Source organism: Botryllus schlosseri, chromosome 15 (assembly GCF_051294905.1).
Source record: "Botryllus schlosseri isolate E-star chromosome 15, Bs_hap1, whole genome shotgun sequence".
Taxonomy (NCBI): Eukaryota; Metazoa; Chordata; class Ascidiacea; order Stolidobranchia; family Styelidae; genus Botryllus; species Botryllus schlosseri.
In genome coordinates this window covers 9,506,753-9,528,644 of record NC_137250.1, presented here as the reverse complement: position 1 = coordinate 9,528,644, position 21,892 = coordinate 9,506,753, and the positions used below count along the sequence as shown (strand labels likewise).

General features: G+C 40.6%; 2 protein-coding genes across 3 annotated transcripts; both read left to right on the top strand.

The window, feature by feature from the left end:
* The first annotated feature begins 5,356 nt into the window (after window positions 1-5,356).
* Window positions 5,357-7,572, top strand: LOC145456650 (WD repeat domain phosphoinositide-interacting protein 3-like). Its single transcript, XM_080334742.1, has 2 exons — window positions 5,357-6,030; window positions 6,356-7,572. Exons 1-2 carry the CDS (start codon window positions 5,868-5,870, stop codon window positions 6,409-6,411), a joined length of 219 nt encoding a protein of 72 aa, XP_080190868.1. The 5' UTR covers window positions 5,357-5,867; the 3' UTR covers window positions 6,412-7,572.
* Window positions 7,573-7,598: 26 nt separating this feature from the next.
* Window positions 7,599-20,512, top strand: LOC145456649 (arsenite methyltransferase-like). Of its 2 annotated transcripts, none has more exons than XM_080334740.1 (8): window positions 7,599-9,006; window positions 11,066-11,239; window positions 11,310-11,541; window positions 13,452-13,603; window positions 14,462-14,593; window positions 16,114-16,232; window positions 17,183-17,317; window positions 18,877-20,512. In XM_080334740.1, the coding sequence occupies exons 1-8, from the start codon at window positions 8,943-8,945 to the stop codon at window positions 18,889-18,891; spliced, it is 1,023 nt and encodes a 340-aa protein (XP_080190866.1). In that variant the 5' UTR covers window positions 7,599-8,942; the 3' UTR covers window positions 18,892-20,512. The 2 variants fall into 2 exon arrangements, with proteins under 2 accessions (XP_080190866.1, XP_080190865.1); XM_080334739.1 differs by having other exon boundaries at window positions 18,835-20,512.
* Window positions 20,513-21,892: the final 1,380 nt, after the last annotated feature.

Below are 21,892 nucleotides of genomic sequence, written 5' to 3'. Positions count from 1 at the left end.
GTGATTTTTAATGCTTCGTCGGGGAAACCGTAACGTTTTGTTTGACGAGTAGGCTACAAAATTTCAAACCTTTGTCCGGTGAACGCTCGTACTACATAGGCCTACTGCTCGCCAAGCAGCAACGGTCAAAATGCGTTTAACCAACCATAACCAAACATCGATACAAAAGTTACTATTTTAAACTAGGCAGAGGGGTGATTAATTATTCTGCTGCGAGGTAGTGGTGTCTGGAATGTATTGATAACCTGATATACAGCAGAGTTGGATCAATTACATTATTTCAGTTCAATAACAATTACTTTCATGCATGTTTCAATTACATCACAATTACTCCATGCTAAAAATATCAAATTACAATTACAATTACTCCTTGCATGCTTCAATTACATTACAATTACAATTGCTGCTGTTCAACATGTAATTGAATAATCATAAATGCAACCGTGCTCCTTGACAACCATAGCGTCGTAATTAACAACAATTCAACTATGCATGTTTCATTCATGATACGCAAATACCCGTTAATTAATAAAAAGAAAAACGTTTTCGAACTATTCCAGTATGCAGTATGTCGTTGAAAAAAGTATTATAATTGATGCACGAGTTGGATTTGCGTGTAAAAGAAATAATATTATTTTTATCGAGGGACGTAGGAATTAGGATGAGGGGTGAAAACAAAACCGTGCCTTGTCAGATAAGACGTTATATAATATCCAGTGGTCTGGTTGGTTAGCCAGACGAAGTAACGATGCAGCATCGTGATATGATATTGTATTGTAGATTGCCAACCCACGGATAGATGCGCAAGATGTGAGTCACGGATGAATGCACCGACAAACGTACTGCAGAGCCGGCTAAAAGCAGCAAACTTTGTAGTCATAGAGCTGGCGATGCAAGCGTCCAAATTTGATGCACCTGGTCTTTATCGTAAGCTATTGATGCACTAATTCCGAAAATACAAATTAAAATCTCGTCAGGGCAATGTAACTGCTCCAAAATAGCCGTTTAAGGCCGACTGTTCTGAAAAGTGAGAGCGCCGCAGCAGCATGACCACAACAAAGACCAATTACGCCCAGCGACTGTTCAGAACAATGCCGATTCCTAGACTTTCACGACTATTTTGGGATGGTACCATCATAGTGTCCTATATGGTGTCGACACAAGCAAATCGCACGGTTCAATGAAATTGTATCACGTCACAGTTTCCATTTGGCTACAGGCAATTTGACGGTGATTTTTGACCGACTTGCCGAGCATCAAATTTGATAAAACGGGTATCAATCGAAAGCTGCCGCCGTACTGATTACGAAAATATAAATTTTATTCCGCTCGCGGCCCTGGAATCCCCACAATCAGCCTCTAATTTTTCATTGTTATGGAGATTGGCATTGGGACGCAACAATGCTGTCTAGCGAAACGAGACAGGTGCTCGAGAAAAAGGGAGCCAGACAGTATTGTTGCGTCTGTCGTTTCGCCAGACAGCATTGTTGCGTCCCAATGCCAATCTCCATAACAATGAAAAATTAGAGGCTGATTGTGGGGGTTCCAGGGCCGCGAGCGGAATAAAATTTATATTTTCGTAATCAGTACGGCGGCAGCTTTCGATTGATACCCGTTTTATCAAATTTGATGCTCGGCAAGTCGGTCAAAAATCACCGTCAAATTGCCTGTAGCCAAATGGAAACTGTGACGTGATACAATTTCATTGAACCGTGCGATTTGCTTGTGTCGACACCATATAGGACACTATGGTACCATTGCCTGGAAATGTACTTTTATTGCCGAATCAGTGCGACACTTGCTTTCGATTAGGACCATACATATCAAATTTCGACGCTTGGATCGCCAGCTACGGAACTATCAATTCTGCTGCTTTTAGCCGGCTCAGCAGTTCGCTTCTCGGCGTATTCAATCGTGAGTCACGTGTTGCGAATCCATCCGTTGGTTAGTAATCTAATAAGTGTATACAATGGCAGCCGAGGCCAGCATAGCGGTAAAAACAAAAAACTTCGCCCGCAAGGGCGCAGTCAAGGGCTTCCGCGAATGAATCCACCAAATTCCTTGTCGACATTTAAAGAGAATGCACTATAAGTCAATTATTTTATGTTGTGCTTGTCAGGTCTCAATAGCAATTTAATGTAATTGAGCAAAATTTTTGTCAAATTACAATTACAATTACCATTACACAAAATAAAAATGCTTCTATTACAATTACATTACAATTACATTGAAAAATGTAATAATTACATTCAGCTCAATTACAAATTACAACTGATCCAACTCTGATATACAGCACGTTGAGTGTTCTTACAACCACACTAATGGACATCGAATATCTATTCACTATGTGTGGATAGCTGGATGCTTTTTACACAATGACTAGCAAAGCTAATAGGCCACTTCTGACGTAATAATGAGCAGTGGTATTTGAAAATCTGACGTTTGTGCTGTCACTAACTGGTATAATACCTCTTCCTTGTTCACGAATGCTCAGTTTATGTCATAGTCCTGTAAAAATAAAAAGTAATCGTTCTTTCACAAAGAAATCGATTAAATATGGGAAATAGTCGATTACGATTACGATTACTTCGGAATTTTCTCAAATGTAATCGATTGCGATTACGATTACTTGAAAATGCTGTAATCGTCGTAATCGATTACGATTACTAATCGCGATTACCCCATGTCTGTTCCACACTAGCAGAAACGGCTTCGGCGTTGCGTTAACATAATATGGTTATTATTCGTCACTATACTATCATCGTACGTAATGCAGGGTTGTAACCAAGTCACATGGCTCCGAGTCACAAGTCAATCGCACTTTTATAGTTTTGACTCGAGTCAAGTCGAGTCATTTTCATTCACCACCGAGTCAAGTCCAAGTCGTCGAGTCCGAGTCATGGTATTATGACTCGAGTCCAAGTCATTATGTTGACTACGCAGTTTCCAGTTAAAGTCTTGTTAAACCCACTTTTTTTAACTCTGTTTGGTGATATCGAATGATTCGCATGTATAATATACTAACTTTCCTCACTTTTAGCAGTTTCTGGTCGCATTCTCAAGTACCAGTACCAAATAGACGAAATCCCAATAGTGTGGTTACTTTACTATTCTTCGAAACTACAATGAAATGTCGGTTTTGGCCGTCCTAGTCTCGAGTCAATGACTTGGCTCGAGTCATGCGCAATGACTCGAGTCCAAGTCGAGTCAATACACAGATAGACTCGAGTCGAGTCATTTCCTTATTTTGAGAAAATGACTCGAGTCAAGTCGAGTCATCAGAAAATGGCGACTCGAGTCATTACAACCCTGACGTAATGCGATGGCGGCTTGGCAGTTGGCACTAGATTTCCCTGCGCGAAAGGGATATTCTTGTTAACTCGCTCGCTGCAAAATGTCCGCGGCATTTTCAGGAAAACAATACATTAGATTAAAATCAGAGCTTAGGACCATTTCACAAATTAGATTAGAATTAGAATTAGAGCATAGAAACTAGTGCTGTTGGGATCAAGTCACTACCTTCGAGTCATTCCGATGAGTCATTGCACATTTTGACTCGAGTCAAGTCAAGTCACTCGATTTTTGGAGGTGACTCGAGTCAAGTCACAATTCAAGTCGCCTTTTCGAAGTATGAGGCATGATAACGTCATTGCATTTGCTAGCTTTCTAAAACACAGATTGAGTGGTCATTGAATTTGAACCGATGAACGAATATATAGAGTTAAATATACACCTAAGAAAACGCTCTATCGCTCACGTATAGGCCTACGTAGAACAGCTTAACCTCAGTTTATAGTTACCAGCCTAGATTGAGAATAGATGCGAATTGATCAGATGCAATACATTACGCACTTACAAATCAATACGATACAATTCGAGCCTGCGCCAATGGTTGAGGACTATATAAACTATATTCGAATTCAGTTTCAAGAAAACAAGAGGTTTGGTTAAGGTAAAAACAGAGAACAGAAATTACTTTACAATACTAGTTTACGACAACGTGAGCTGTCAGCTTCGATCACTTCGTTTGCGGTCAATTAATTTGTGAGAGAACAATGGAGGCTCAGTCAAACGCACGGTCATTAAATGATTGGTCGCTCAGACGGGTTATACCAACGTTTCGCGAACATGCAATATACAGTTATTTTGATCGACAACAATTACTTGATGACTTGAAATTGACTCGTGGATTTTGCTCCGAGTCACGGGCGAGTCAATCCACATTTCTGATAGGCCGAGTCAAGTCAAGTCATTTTAGCAAAATGACTCGAGTCAAGTCAAGTCATGACCCGAGTCATCCCAACACTGATAGAAAACATGTCACAAATTAGATTAGAATTAGAGCACAGAAACATTTAAAAAATTAGATTAGAATTAGATTATACTTCCATTTCGCTCAAATTCAGTGAAATTAGACAACTATAGAATTATCTAGTTGTCGAAGTCTGGTTAGATGACAGGGTGGTGCGGGGATGAATAGTGAAATGAAAATAGCAGCTGCAGTAACATCATCATCGTCATTGGTTTATTAGCAATTTTATCAGTTCAATACACCACAAAAAATGCGATACAATGAAAAGAAAGGAAGACGTCGAAGCGACTATAGGTTGTCTATGGAATCAGACACCCACCTTGGCCTAGGCGATGTAAAGAGGAGGCATGCACACTGAATGAAAGTAAGAAAGATAGTATAGAAAAAGGAAGCGACAAGAAATAGGGCGGCATGTCAAGGGACAGTGTGGACTATAGAAATTAAACATGGAACGGCAACGATCGATTTTGCAGCTTCGTTCCCCTTCGCAGAGGCTGGAGAGGAGAATTGTTTTGCGTAAGCGACTGTAGGATTTCTGGCAATCCAAAAGCTATCTTCCCGAGCGCAGAAATTATTGAATCTGGTCTTGATCGAAAGCTACTGTTGCACAGATTCCGAAAATATAAATTTAAATAATGATGAGGCACTGATCCACCTAGAATCTGTCCTTCAAGTCTGGAATATCGGCATTGTTCAGAACAATCGGGTAACCGCAACACAATGACCATAACAATGACCCGTTGCGACTCTCCGATTGTTCGAACAATGCAGATATTTCGACTTGGAGGACGGATTCTAGGTGGATCAGTGCCTGATCATTATTTTAATTTATATTTTCGGAATCGGTGCAACAGTGGCTTTCGATCAAGACCATATTCAATAATTTCTGTGCTCGGGACGATAGCTTTTGGATTGCCAGAAATCCTACAGTCGCTTACGCAAAACCACTCTCCACTCCAGCCTCGGCGAAGCGGAACGAAGCAGCAAAATCGTTCGTTGCCGTTCCATGTTTAATTTCTATAGTGTGGACTGTGGATACGTTGAGTTCCCATCTCTCCTAGTCGTGTGGCCGCGTGTGCTTCATGTCTTGATTAGACTGATGCTGTCACGCTTTCAGCAGCTGCTTGATAAGCTAAGAAAATCTGTTGTGCAATTTCAATAGTAGAACTTGTATATTTCAACTTTGAATTAGTGTGTAATCGATAATCTCGGATAATTCGCCTTCAACGCGCGTGCGCCCGCATCTTTATGGTCAGCGCCAATAATATATAATTTTTGTAGGTGGTGAAATCACGATTTTATTCTGATTCTAAAATCCTGGACCTGGAAATATTCATTAGAAGAATATCATAACAATTTGCATTTTACAACGCAAGCCTAACTTGTTTTGATTTGCTTCACAGCACTTTGGCTAGAGCGAATCGCCGGTGTGTTGCTTCGGTTGCTTCTCACACATGGATTCACACTGTTCACTTTGTCTTACGGCTTACCTGGGGCTGGGAGTTGGGTTACATTTTATATTGCTGTCCACCGCCCATTTTAATCCCTGATCGGAATGGAATCGGGTTTGCTCTGCTTCAGCTTCAATCAAGACTACAGCTGTTTCGCATGTGGAACCACATCTGGATTCAAGGTGTTCAATACAAATCCGTTGAAAGAAAATGAAAATTGGGAATTTCGAGAAGGCGGGATCGGATGCTTGGAAATGTTTTTCAAGTGTAAGTACTTGGCTTTCGTAGGTGGAGGGGATCAACCTGCCTTTCCAAGGAATAAGGTTATGTTATGGGATGATCTTGTGAAGAAAGTTGTGGTTGAGCTGCCTTTTTCTTCTGAAGTTCTTGATGTACGATTATGCGAAAAACACATAGTCGTTGTGTGTAATGAAAGCATTAAACTGCTGACGTTCTCCTTGAAACCAAAAAAGATCCATGAATACGAAACTTTCGAAAATCCCGGCGGAATTTGCCAAGTGTCTTCGAGCCGTTCTGATGTTACCGTGCTTTGTTACCCGTCTAGAATAACCGGTCAAACTCACGTTGTCAGGCTGGACGAAACGTACGAATTTCCTAAAATCATTCAGGCCCACGAAAGCGAAATAGCTTGCCTCGGTTTGAATCGCTGCGGTGCAAGACTTGCCACTGCTTCGCGTAAAGGTACTTTGATTCGAATCTTTGACACGAAAACTGGCAAGAAGTTGAGGGAGCTTCGTCGTGGCGCAAGCACCGCTATGATATATTGCATCAATTTTAATGGTAACTCTACCATGCTCTGTGTGTCTAGTGATCACGGTACCATCCATATATTTGCATGTGGTGAGCAGACTGATGCCGGTTCGCAATCTTTACTTTCGCAGTTGAGCTCGCTCTATACACAATTTTTACCGACGTACTTAACAAGTGAGTGGAGTTTTTGTCAATTGAGGATTCCCGCGTACAAAAAATGCATTTGTGCTTTTGGTTCAAAGTCCGATTCTATTGTTGCTGTCTGTGGTGATGGGAACTACTATCAATTTTCCTTTGATGAAAGTGGTGAACATGTTACTACAGCGACCACTCGCTTCCATGATGCTGATGTTACTGATGCAAGTGGAGATGATGATAATGCTTGTACTTACAATCATACTTCTGACACAGTTGCCGGTGGCGTGGAATCAGAATCTTGCACATTTTTCTGTGTACACTGAATGCTTTAATTGCATAGTATATTCATATTGAAATGAATCCGAATGTTTTCGGCTGACACTTATCAAGGGTAATTGTCAGTAACTAGTAGAGAAATGGAAAGAACATTGTGACGACAAGTATGACAACACCAGCATGAAATTTCGAATACGAGAGCGTTCAATGTACTATTTTTAGATGGTACACGAACTGCTTTTGCTGACAAAGCCTTGGCTGGTGTATTATGATAAAAGTCGACTCCAAGGCACACGAATGAAAGTGTGAACGGCTCCTTCCAACGACTCGTAATCTGTCGTCTCAATAATTTTTCGCTTTATTTGTTTTCGCCAAAAATATTCGGGTTCATTTCTACATGAATATACTATCAACTTGTATATTGAAGTTTTGTACCTCGAAGAAGCTCGTGAATGCTTTAATCATTTGCATATGTCTTTTCTACATTGTTGTGTACAGTGCTTGTCTTGTTCTCTTTTGTTCTACTGTGTATTTAAACACTAAAACACACTGTTTGTAGGTGTCATATTAGTAGATGATTGTACAGTATGTATACTTGTTTGATAACTAACTTTAAAAAAATCAGGTATTTGACGTTGAAAAAAATCAGGTATTTGACGTAAGTGCTATCATTTTGGGCTAAATTCAAAGGCATCTTGAACACAAAAATCTACTCATCCTTCTTCAAGCCTTTATAATGATGATGAATAATCTAGACGCCACTATTACTTTTAATACTGTTGATTTGATATCAATGTAATTGGTATATTTTCTCTGGAACTGCTACTACCTTCACATTCTAAATGTGACTAGATATTGGTAATTGGGTAATTACCCTGTCAAGTACTTGAAGAATTCAACATTCACTTCATTGCGTCTTTGAGTAACAGTGTGAACTGAATCAATTGCTATATTCACACTGTTGTGCAAGTTTGTGCTGCCTGATCATCTTCATTTTATTGTTCGTTACGTTGGCAATTTTGTATGTGTGAAAACATGATATCATGATTTTGTCACAAAGAACTCGTCCCGTATTGTTTGTGTCTGATATTACGTAGTTATTGATGCTGAACCTTATTACCTCAATCATGCCTGGTAGAATACCAGGATCATAGACTAGATTTGGATGGGGATACCTTCTGTCTGTTTGGAATGTAACTGTGTAAGTCTTCCCGGCATTTCACTGGACTGTAGGCTGCTAACACGCAATTTTTTTAAAATATATTACTCACTGTTATGTTCGTATCAAATAAAATCATGTTAGTAATTTGCAATAAGGGAATATCCTCCTCATTTACAAGCACTGCTTGACACTGTTCTACAACTTTTTGCCGCATCCGATTAGAAGGCATGTCTTTGATGATGCATTGATTGTATTGATCGATTGGTGTTGCATCCTAATGCACAAATGCAGTCATAGTTGCTATAAATACTTTCTCTCATAATTTTTAACAGTCTAATTGCAATACATTTGATACTCTGCACTGTTAACTTTCGATGACGGTAGTCAATTTTTGATAATAAACTTTTTCACAAGGTGAAATATCACTGTTTTTGTTAGAGACTTTGTACGAAGTTGTGCATGTGAATATTGCTTGATCCCTGCCGTAAATCGTGAACACAATGAAATGAAAATGTACTACCTTTTTACTTGCGATTCTCATCGATGGTGTTGTGTCTTGTGTGATGTATTATTTTGTACCGTAGGACAGTGTTTTTCAACCAATAGGCCTGTGTGTTTTGAGTTCTCGGGGAACACTGTGCCAGTAATCGAGTAGAAACAATCATCGGCACATGACTAGCAAATTTATTGTGTAACACTATCTTTAATAAAAGACCGGTTGAAAAACACTGCCCTAATCAATATTGTAATACTGATTACACTGAGATTTTGTGTGAAGGATCCGTATGTTATTGTTGTTGTATAGGCTACAACCTTATCGCGTAAACGGAAAATGTCATGCTGCCCTACAGAACCTGTGAAATCTGACATAAGAGAAGATGTGAAGGAGTATTATGGCAAGTACAGATCTGGCTGCGAACGGTTGATGCATTTCATGTTTGAATTAATTGTCAGTTCATGTACTATCGAAAAGAAATGTTTTAATGGCTAGATATTGTTCTGATCAGCTGAAGTAGCATTCCGCTAGTAGTGAATTGGAATCATTATTGTTAGCATTGCTAGAGTTGATTATTTCTTAAATTTACATTATCTATGATCAAAAGAATTTCATCTACCTATTCCATAAAAGGTTGGTAATTGCATTGTCCTAAAATCTTAGTTTTACGCTTTTGTATAACTTCTACCACATCCAGATAATGTTATTGGAAACTTTGCTCAGTATGAAAAACGTCACCGAGCCTGCAATACGCTCACAGGAAAGTCGTTAAGATTTGGCGTGCCAGCGGCCATAGAACGGCGGGAAGCCTGGTAATCACGGTGCTTGATTGGCTAATCAGCTATGCTTGAATGATTACAACGGTGGCGGCTTGCTGATCAGCTGTTCCAAAGTCTGCTAACGGCGGTAAATCTGTAAGCGCATTGTAGGTTGCTCCGCAGATGACGATTTTAGATTAATTAAGGATATGTTGAGAGTTGAGTAACGAAATACAGTACGAACAAAGGACAGCTGCTTCACAAAAACAATTTTGAAACATGACTGGCTTATTGCAAATGCAAATGTTGTAGTCTTCATGCCTTGTGTTTTCATCGAGGGAAAGCACAAGCACGTGAAAAAATATTGCAATAGCGCTTATACAAGTGGCGTACGAATTTATAGTTTCAGAAGGGATGAACCATCATTGATTACTAAGATAAAGCTTAACAATTACACTACTTTGTCTGATCTTATTAGGCTCTCGTGGTATATTATCATTGAAGTCTTGAATGCTCTAAGGACGGGTTGAATCGGCCGTTTATGCGTGGCACTTGTTAGATTTTTACAGGATAATGAATCTACCCGTAAGTGCTGTCAAAGTGTCGAAGTCCTCAATCGTACCGAAGAATGTGATCTAATCATACGAACAGACTATGCTGGTAGGACTAGCAAAACTACAGTTTGCTTGTAAAGCTTAGCATGTCCCAAATGAATAATAGATCATTACTGGCTGCTTCACGACTAATGCTTGAATCAAACCAGACATGGATCTAAAAATGTATTGAAGCGATGCGGTAGTCACACTTTCTCAGGGTTCATATGTAAGCTACCTGGTCGGTCCACATATCATCTTCTGAGCATACAGTATTGTGTCCAGCATCCATCTCATATGGTGTACTGCACCTGTTTGGCGATGACTAATACTTAACCTGCACCCAGAAAAGCAGGAGGACTTGGCGTAATCGCAAGCATATGAGACTGGATATATGTCGGATTTATGCTTAGTTCCACAAGTTCACAATCATTTGCTGTTTCACCTCTGTCATGTCTTCAATAGGCTATTGTTGCTCTATCGTAACCTACTTTTACACCTAAAACATTCAATGACCAGGTGTCACATTTTATTGAATCACCAACTTACAATGCGCTTACAGAATCATTGCCGTTAGAAAACTTCTTACACAAGTAGAAGCACATAATTAGCAAGCCGCTGCGGTCGTGATCATTCAAGCATAGCTGTTTACCCAATCAAGAACCGTTATTTCGTGATTATTAGTCATCTCGTAGTTCTCGGGTTGCTGGCACGCCCACTCTTCAGCAGCTATTTTCAAACAGATTTAGACAAATCTTGACGACTTTCCTGTGACCTTATTACAGGCTCATTGCCGTTTTTTTATCAATCTATAGAATTAGACATGGATAGGATACGCACCATTTTAAAGATTTTCCAAATTACGGACAACCCTAATTCCCACCTTAAAGATGGTTTGATCACTTGTCGGCGGGCAGGTCTAGTTTAATCCAAAGGTCACAAGGCACAACAATGAAATGCAAAACAACCCGCTGTGGAGCAATGGGACTCAATGAAAATGACAATTACTGGGTATTAATGACAGAAATTTTTCATAGTATTAATGATATTGTCGTTATATGGGTTCGATTCTGCTGTGAATTGTTTGTGAATCTGTGCATTTTTACAGGGAAGAGATTGAAAACGTGTGATGATTTACAGACTTCGGCATGCACGAAGCCCGCTACTAGACTAAAAAAGCATGTAAGGGACGCTATGAAGCTGATCCATGATGATGTTGTGATTAAGTACTACGGATGTGGACTTGTCGTTCCTGAATGCCTGGAAGGGATGAGCATCTTGGGTAGGCTAGTGATACAAAATTACCTATACGCTGATGTAAAATGAAAATTTGATGCAACATATTTTGACAGACTTGGGAAGCGGTAGTGGCCACGACTGCTACGCGCTCGCAAAATTAGTCGGGGAAAACGGGTTTGTGACGGGTGTCGATATGACAGACGAACAACTTGATACCGCGAATGAGTATGTCGAATATCACCGGGAGTTGTTCGGATTTAAAGATTCGAATGTGAAGTTTGTCAAAGGATATATCGAGGACCTTAAAAGTGCGGGAATGCGGGATTCTACGATCGATATTATAATGTATGTGAACTGACGTCAACTGGTGATAAAGCGATAACTAATCATTAGGACAATTTGTTTTGACATGTCAAAATTTTGTCAGAATTGTAGCGTTTGGTCAAAATTGTTTACAAAGTCGAAAATTTTTTGACCTCTGCATTTTGTTTGTATCGTAGATTTTGCACTGTCGGTGAACTTATCATTTGATATTTTACAGCTTGTAGCCTACTTTATAGGCCCACCGTTGTAGACGGCTCATTGTCTGCTCATTGTGAATCATAAACGGTCAAATGAAACAAATAGGTTGACATGGTGTTATGGTCAACGTACGGCTGTATCCCAACTGAAGCAAGACTGCTTGGGCATTGCATGGTTCTTATATCAAGAACCGCATGATGAAACATTGTGATGCAAACAACATTGTCAGAATGAAGCAACGCGCTGTGTCACCATCAGTGGGTCTGTGGCACGTTTCCTGCTGGTCCGCCAGATCTATTCGAATTTTATATCTCAATTCCAAAATGCAAGAAATTCATCCCTTATCCATTAATTAAATAATAAAACATTTCAAATTTATTTAGAAGTGTGGAACGCCTATGTCGGGTGCAAATTGCCCATAGGCTCATACTACATGTTTTTTTGAAGTATAGTTACACAATTATGGCATAATTATACAACTTAGAAAAAACACAATTTTTTAATGGCATATTTTAAAATCACTGTTTAAGAAACTCTTTGAAATTAGCCGACCATTAATTTCGGAGAAGTTATATGTTAAAAATACGGGGACTTTTGACCAATTTATTTTGATTACGACGGTGCGATTAAGCGACAGTTAGCAGCATAATAGACGCAATAGCAAAGAGCAAAGTCACATTGCTTTCAAAGTATACCGAACAATCGCAATCAGGTTAATGGTCTTTAACAGTTTTGCCTTTGAAAAACCTCGATACATCCAGGTATCAATATATATTATTAAAAAGGTGTCATTAAGTGAAACTTCCAATATTACATTCAAGTTGCATGCATTTGTCGCAATTACATTTAGGGTGATTTGGTTTTTTAAGGTTCACCGGTCCTCAACATTTGTTTTGAAGTTTTACTGGTTCGCAAGGTCAAAAAGGTTGAGAACCACAGGTTTAGAGCACTAAATATTTGTATACTGGAATCAGAGTTGAATCTTCTAGTTTGTGCCGAGCATTTCACCAAGATGTAGGATTTAATTAAAGTAGGTCTTATGACAAAAACACAAAGACAGACACTCGGTCAAGGGAAGGCGAATTTCGGGAAAACTAAATGCTTCGCTCAACAACATGACTATTTTAGCTGTACACTGCTCGGAAGGCAGCGACCAAGACAATAAGCTTTGTAGGCCTACTATCCCAAATACAGTTCAGTGCAGTGGTTCTCGAACCGGGGGCATGGAAGCATCTGAAGGGGGCGCGAAACCAAGTTTAAACGAAATGTTCAACTCCATTCCAAAGTGAATCACGTTGCGAATATCGTAACAGCCAAGCATTCACAATAGCAAGTGTCATAATAGCAATTCATTCAATATACCCAAAGCTAACCCTAACGTTACCTCAACCCTAACACAAGCTAACTTTACTAGATAATTTTGAATGCCTCGCTTTTATGACACAAGCTGTTTTTCACGGATGCCGTGAAATTGCTTGGGTTTGACCCAGAACAAGGAGTTTCATAGTTTTATGACCTACTTTAGTAGAGCAACCAGAAGTCTCGTATTGGAAGCGGAAGCGCATTATGATTTTTGCGAATTCGGAATCTTTTGTGAGATAGCATCGTGGAAGTGGTATTTCGGATAATCCCTGGCGGTACTGTGGGTTAAAGTTAGTGTTAGGTTTAGCTTTGGGCGTTGAGCTAACTGCTCGACTGTCGTTTGATCGAAATTTGTTCTTCGTGTTTTCCAGATCAAATTGCGTTATAAATCTTTGCGAAGACAAAAGAGCTGTCTTGAAAGAAGCGTTTCGGGTGTTGAAAGACGGTGGTGAGCTGTACTTTAGCGACATGTATTCGGACAGAGTGCCCTCGGATGAGATAAAGAGCCACAAAGTGCTTTGGGGTGGGTTCGCGTTGCGGATTTGTGTTATCAACAGCAATGTGTGCTCAGTATGGTTGATCAAAAATATATTTTTTTCCGGATTGCAGCCATTCACTGATTAAATTGTGAGGTTACCCTAAAAAACGCTGCACACCAAATCTGGTTCAATTCTAACAAGTGTAAGCCAATCAAGGATAATCCGAGAATTATCAACGAAAAACTCAAATAACTCCGCTTCTACTAGTTGGAATTGAGTCAAATTTTGTTTTGCATCGTTTTTGAAGACAACCCAACAATTTCATGGGGTTGACATAAAAATTTGGAAGTATTTTTTTCAATTTTTCTCAATAAATTGAAAATTTTAATTGGCTCTGCGGCGGCTTATAATCGTTAGAATTGGACCAAATTTGGTGTGCAGCATTTTTTAGGGTAGCCTGACAATTTAATCAGTGAATGGCTGGAATCCCAAAAAAAAAGTTTGAACAAACCCTACGTATGTACAGTGGCGCCAACATAGTTGTGGCACACGAGTAGAAATAAAGGTGTAGAACTCGACGTAAACTTGTGTAAAAAGATATAGCCTACTTATTGCTGTCTGATGTAGGCCGAATCCGCTTGTAATATAAGTAAATAGAATATTTCAAGAGCGTTCAGTGTACGCTAGTTCAACGCAAGTATATTGCCAATAAATTGTTCTTAGGACTATGAAAATATGCATTTACATACGATTGAATAATATATGTAATACTTCACTTACAATTCATGTAGTAATTAAGTAAGATCTTGTTATTATGATGTTACGCCGTTAAATATGGAGTTCCATATTCCCTGTTCCATATGAGGAAGGCTAATTTATTTTCAATTCTTCACCAAAAATAGGCGAAGGCATCAGTGGAGCTCTGCATTGGAAAGAACTATTCTCTTTGGCGAGGGAAATTGGATTTGAGGTGCCGCGGATCGTTAGTGCGAAGGTGGTGGAAGTGACCAAACCAGAATTGAAAGAAGTAGTAGGTAAAGCAATTATTAGTTTCTCTTCAATTTTACAGTGTTCTGTCTAAGCTGTTCTGTCACTGTTCTGGCTAAGCTGCCAGCGTGCGCAATGGCGCACTGCTGACGGTTTCTGCGCACAAGAAAGAAATCCAACCTGAATTGAAAATGAAATAAAAGAATTACAATTCATTCTATGCTATTTTTCAACGTGAGTCGGTAAGCGACCGACATCTTGCTAAAGCTTTTCCAGACAAGTATGCTATTCGCAAACGCACTTACGCAGCTTTGCAACATTATTAGGCACATTTACGTGGTGAAGTAGTCTTGGAGAAATCGTCTTGAATTGACGTGACGAAACGTCTTGCCCAAGTGCTGCAAGATCGGGTTTACATGGGTATATGTGTGTCGCTCAATTGACACAGCAGTTCGGGAGTGAGCTCGGGGCACCAGTAATACATTTATGCAGTTTTAAAGTGACTTTGCCTATTTATTCTGGAAGAAAGGCTCGTGGGGCCCAAAATTCTTTGTAAAAGCTAACTGGCGATATAGAAGGCGTGCTGTTGCCTGATAACTTGCTAGAGTTGTACTCTTGAGTTCCACGTAAGTTATGGCTAGGTAGCTCTACTTAACTTGCAGTTACGGACGCATGTTCCTGCGTTAGTCCTTGATCTGATAACTTGACGAGAATGCGACGGCAGTATTTCAGAAACTAACAAATAATCTTCTTGTGGCCTGAAGATTACCTTTGAGATGAACTGTACAATTACAATATCCCATGAATTTTCAAAGTCATCGCCTCAATCATCCCTACAGGTAAATCTGATCATGTCTGCTGAGAGAGGATAAAAGATAATAGCAGAATATGCTAGTAAAAGCACGAATATTATTGAAAAATTTATCCCTTGACTTATGAATTTTTCGTGCCTCGCGTGACTAGAAACACATTTCCGTTGTAAAGCAGTAGAAATAAATGGAGTCGTGCGTTTGCCAGTTACCTATTCCGGCTCGTTCATTAATCGGGTAATGCCAGACTTGATTCGCTGCGGTAAGAGAGTGTGTGTTTGTGAATGGTATGATTAAAGGAGAATGATGAAATTTTCTGTAGTCGAAGGAGGGTCTGGGGTGTAAAACTCCCCAGAAGTACGATGAACAAACTGTAGAACCCAAGGCCAGCGTTTTGCGGGGCTGGACAAAGTGCTGGTATGGTCCTGGATGTTGCTCACAGTTTTCCTAGGGGAACATCGGTGGTGGTCGATATATAATATCTAGTGTTACTGTGATTCGGTGAAAATTTGGGATTCCCCGAAGGCTTGCAGATTAGCACAACGGTTCGCCAGGTTCGTGAAGGTTAAAAACCACTGGGCTAGAATGAGAGTGGGCTGTGCCTCAAATTGGCAGCTCGGAAATAATTAAGAAGTGTAAAATGATTGCAGACGCTGATATACCATGAAAACTACAGAACATCACTCAACAGGATTTTCATCACCGGCTTTTATCGGATAACTTCATTTTCGTGATGAGATTTCTTTTCGCCTTCACAGGTGATGCGAAATTCGTATCGGCTGAGTATAGGCTCTTCAAGCTCCCGCCTGACGTGATGCGCGAGACTTCGGAAATCATGTATAACGGGAACGTCACGGGATGTGCAGACGAGTTGCAAGTAAAGTGTGATAGAATAGCAACGTTTTTCTAGAATTCTTAGTGGCTCTCGCACACTGGCTTTGCGCCTGCATTGTGGGCGCGGTGTCTCAATTGTTTCCGTATGATGGCATCTAGCAACAGTCGACTGGCCTATTCGACATCACGGATATTCCAGTGAAGTGCCGGTTGTCGAAATGCATTGTACCCAACATTTTTCCATCTTCTACTGCGAACACCATCGTATGTTGTTTAGTTTTGATCCATTTTTCAATTAAGAATGCGCGTGTTGTGAACATCGAAAACGGTTCCGATAAGTCGCCACATTTCATTGTGTAAATTTTTGACAAATCGAGTGAAGATAATGAGGACTTCGCGACGTTCGAGACATAGGGATTTGCTGGGTTGGTTTGATTTAGAAAATAAATTATTGTGCCCACCTGGGATGGACTCTATTGAGTTGCATTATTTTGCGCCGCGAAAGTTTCCGGACGGGCCATGGTACGGCCATCTTTCATTTTGTACTTGGAGGCGGGGCTGAAGAGTCTTTTCATGCAATTCTACTCTCTTAAGATTTCAAACTGCTTTAACACACGGCTCCGTTCAATTCAGTGGTTCTTGAAAGTTTTCATCCTACTGCAGCGATGTTACTGGTCTGGCTCCCCCATATTGCCCCCTGAGTGTTTTACCCAGATTCAAAATCAAAGTCCCCCCCCCTTGGGGGGCTCTACCGACATCGTTAAGTACCACTAGTTAATTCCATGTTTCAAGTGGTGTGTGACTTAACCCATATTTTAACCCAAAACTCCGGACATCCTAGCCTTGCTTAATGCTTATAGTTACCAAATTAGTGATTGTGCGGTGATGCCAAGCCGACAACTGAAATTCTGAGAACAAGTCTATGTTTAGCATCAATCTCTCAAACCCTTGTACTGTCAAGTCGAAAATCATCTACCCAACTCCCCATTTCAGTTCGACCGCTTTGTCAAGTTCACAAAAGACAAGCCTATCGTCGTCGATGGAGATTTGACGGCAATCATAAAGTGCTCGCGGTTTCAGGAGGAGTTTGAGATCAAGAAGGCTAAATGCTGCTCCGTTGCGGCAAAGGTATGCTGATCGATCTTGTGTCATCAGTGAGGGGCCGGTAATGAAGTACCAGGCGCGTAGCCAGGGGGGGGGTTTCGGGGGTCGAAACCCCCTCCTTTAGAAACGCGAAACCCCCTCCTTTAACGCGAAACCTTGCTCTTTTTAAATGACCGCTCTGACGCTAATACTCGTTTGCAATTCAATAAGTCATATTATCAGTATTGTGCGCGGCGAATTAACGAAAGGCGCGGCCAATTAACGAAAGACGTGTTGCTAATTAGCGAGATTCGTCTGTGCGCATTGCACTGCACAGTGTAACGCGACACGATCTCCCGCTGAGATGATTGGCGAAATCAGGTCATTCATTGTCGCGCGTTCGGCAATCATTACTAGCCTGATTTACCGCGTCTCCAACAAGCCTAATTCCGCTGGCTTGAATAATCACATCTGCAATAGGCCCGCGGCGCACGATATCGTCACTGGCCTTCACAATCACATCTGCATTGGCTTGGTGTGCACGATATCTTCGTAGGCCTACACAATCGCATCTGGAATAGGCCTCGTACTAAAGATATCGCTAGCCTAACTACCGCGTCTTGGGCCTACCATGCTTCGGCTCCTATTTCTCGATGGCTTGGATAAAATGCTATCAAGTATATGCTGATTAGCGATTGTGATTAAAGAGTTACATCTCGTAACTGAATGACATCGAATGTCCGCAATCATGTTCGACGCGTGCGTACATGCGTAATTGATTTCCACTAGTCTTCAGCTATAGTCCAGTAGGCTTGAGTTATAAGAGGTAAAGGTTTGAACCACCTGAAATCGGCGTCATTATAGCACATATTCCATAAAAACTCGTACATTTTTACTTGCCTAAATCGTCACCGAGGCTACGTAAGACGCAAGACGCATTGATAAGCGGGCGTATTTAATTGTTGGACGCTTTGACAAGCGCGCGAATTTAATTGTTCAGCGCGTTGATAAGCGCGCGTATTCAAATGTTCGACGCGTGCGTATTTCATTGTTCACGACAGATCAGGGAGTCGCTAATTAACAGCACTTCCGGACTCGTCGAAAAGCTTATCGTACGCCTATAATCGCCAACACGGGGATGTTGTATAATCGTTATTTACGCATCGCATGTACTTAACCCTAATGAGTCAATGCTACGTTACTAAATTCGGAAAAAATCGAAACCCCCCCCCTTTTATTTCAAACCCCCCCCTTATTTTTCGGCTGGCTACGCGCCTGTGAAGTACTGATATTTTTCAGAGTATTCGACTATGTTTTGTCTAGTTCCGTTGCTTACACAAGCGGTTGCGGCCTAATATCTCCGTGAATACGTAGACAGGTTTTTAACCCAACCACCTTTCGGATTTTTCAAGTAGAAAGTAGTATTTTGGTAGACAGAGACTCTCATCACTTTCATGAGTAAATTGCCATGGTCGCCGTACGCTGCAGACTGTGCATTTTAAAACCTATTTTCTACACCACAGTCATCCTGAGTTAGTCGCGAAGGTGTATGTTTTGAACAGGGCTTTCGAGCAGTCGTAAATTTCAAACTGCTCCGGCTTCAGATCCGGCAAGTATGATTCGGTTGTGGCCGTCACAAGGAACCATCATTTTGTGAGGTATGCAAAGTCCTGTGACATGATAATTACATCGTGTCGTCAGTCGATAACGTCATAGCTGCATGAGAACGCAATTTACTCCATGCCATTGCATGTACACATGGTGCAGCATTAAAACAGTGACGTGACGTTTTAATACCGGTACTGCGCTCGTTAATATCAAACCATATTGTCCAATTTAATCTCGAAATGGTGCGATTTGTTCAAATGTTAATGCAGAAATGAGCGCATGTCGCGACCTTTTTATGCGGAATGTAATAGTGATCTGGGCTGCTTCGATTCGATGCATTTCCCTATTTACTGGAGTAAACGATCATGCGCTGGAATGAATTTAAATTCATAGGCAAAAACGATAACGCACTGTCCAATTTAACGCTATGATTAAAAACCTATCAACAAAGAACGTGCATTTGCTCGTCCAATTCAGAAGGGAGTCGATGTTTCTCGGCATCGGCATGCATGCATCCAAATCAACATGTGCATCAAGGTCATATTTATATGCTATGACGTCGCTTTTACATTCATCTCATTTCTAATTGCCGTGGGCAAATCGCTCAACTCACATAAGCATCAATCCTGTTTTTGACTGGCATCATTTTCATTATTTTTCGAACTACACAATTGGCCACCGGTGTTGTGCTGATGACGAAATTGAGGATATAACCTATAATACAGTGATTACGGAGTAAGCGCAGCAAATCCAGCCTACCCGTATTTGGCGCCTATTTATCAGCATGGCTAATGGCTAATGGTTAGTTAGAAAAGGTGGTGCCAACGAGGCAACAATTATTGATTGTGTGAACGATTATCGTTGAATTATGTGAATTCAGCCATCAGTAAAAGCATACCATTTTATGAAATGCATCATAGCCGGAGCTACTGTTCATACAACTGCTCCGGCTCCGGCAACACTTGAATTTCAAGTAGAGCTCCAGCTCCGGCTCTGCTGAAATTGCACGGCTTCCGCTCTAAAGCCCTGGAGATTTTGAAATATTTCGCCTGAAGTCAACTAACAAAAGCTGAATACTGATTTAAATACTTTCCAGAAATTTTGTTTTGCATGACAGGCATTGTTATCGCTACTTTCACATCGAGCAGATATTTATGGCATTTACTTTCACTTCCAGTGTATTTGAGCACCAGCAATGACTACTCTGGCCACCTTTGGTTTCTGCGGAAAGTGTATAGTCACGTAAAAGAACTGCTCTCATTGCTTTAATAAAATATATAACAATATTGTATAAATTATAACGCCCGGCTAATGAGGCGGGTCTTTAATGTGGTATACTTGCTACAGGCGGAAGACATCATTGATCCGTTTCTGGTTGCGTTATCGAGTGGGGATACCGGTTCTAGTCTGGCTAGCTGCTGTCCTGAATCAAAGTGCTGCTAAATGCCCGATTTCCCATCTGCCAATTCTACATTCCGTGCCTACTGTGCCATCCGACTGACTTCTCTGTAACAACAACACCTATCTGCTGTTCTAACGCTTGCATTTGCCTCAAATTACCCATTTGGCATCAGTGTTGTGACTGGAATATTGTTCGTAAAAAATTGCATTCCTATGATATGAAAAACTGCACGAGGTTGAATTTGATCAGTGTGTCGGGACTGAGAGCTTAGCCAAGGTCGTTAGGAAACGAGTGGATATTTGCAACAGTGACAGCATCCAGATTACATTGAAAAATAAGTAGGGCCAGTTTTTGTTGCGCTTGAATAATTTTCCGCAAAAAGATAAACAACAAACCCATAACCCATAAAACAAGTCAATGCCACGCTCCAAGCCCCCTAGGTCTGCGAACTTGACGAAAGGCATAGCAGCAAATCCCAGTTTTGGCGACTTTAACAAAATCAATGGCCTGAAAAGGTGACCCAGTGAAAATGTAATTATCGGCGGTCTCGCCTCCGTCACATGGGAAATGACCTTAAATTTTAACGACAGTTGATCAATCAAGCGATATATTCATATGTAGTTGAGGCACTGTCGTGCTTGGCGATGGTTTTTGAACTTCTAGCTTGCAAGCCATTGCGTCACAGGTTACATTATGATGCAGCTGATCCATCACATAGCTCTTTGTTGAGCAAATCAAAGAGAACCATGCTAGAAATAGTTTTATGTCATGTAGCATTTTAAATTACATCTTCACATTTTGCGCAATACTTGATAATAGTTACGGTAACAATTGAATGAAAAAATAGTAAGATTTGCTTTATGAGACTTCTTCAAACAGCCTAAAACACCATACTACATGTATTCTGAGTATTTAGGAAGCTCCTGGAAGCTGTAAAAAAGTTGCAGAAGTACTAAAAACTTGCCCTAATAACAACAACCGTATTTAGTAGGGATTGTGTGAGTAGTTCACGTTCGCGTTTTGTGTGTGAACCTCGGAAATTTAGAGGTTCACTTTCACAAACGAACCTTGGTAGGTTCTGGACTGTGAACCTTTTTCATCGATTACAATTTTCCACGTCATTATAACATCTTTATTTGAAATTCTCTGCATTTCAACTTCGGGCCACTCTATGCATGGCGCTGTCACTAAATCAGCATGCACCGATCTCAAAAATTTGCTCGTAATATCCAGTTTTCCGTTTGTGAATGTTTAGTGACTCGCTGCTCTGAGCTTGACTCGCACTTACACAGCATAAGCATGCGTGCGCATCTAGCATTAATGTGGGAATGGCGCCCTCCCCCATATTATGATTCCCGTAGTTTGGTCTAAGAGCAACACGGAGAAGTGGTGTCGGATACGGTGTTAACATTTTGCGCGATTAGTTGACGTTAATAAAAATATATGGCTGATCTTGAAAAAGCCATATAGTGTTAACTTTATTTTCGGAAAATAGAGGCATTACTACACTTGCTTTTATACTTCGACATGCATGTTCTCCAGACAAAAGAACTGAAACTAAGTAGAACTCAAAGTATGATGAAGTAAAAGAGAAATATAAATAGGCCTAC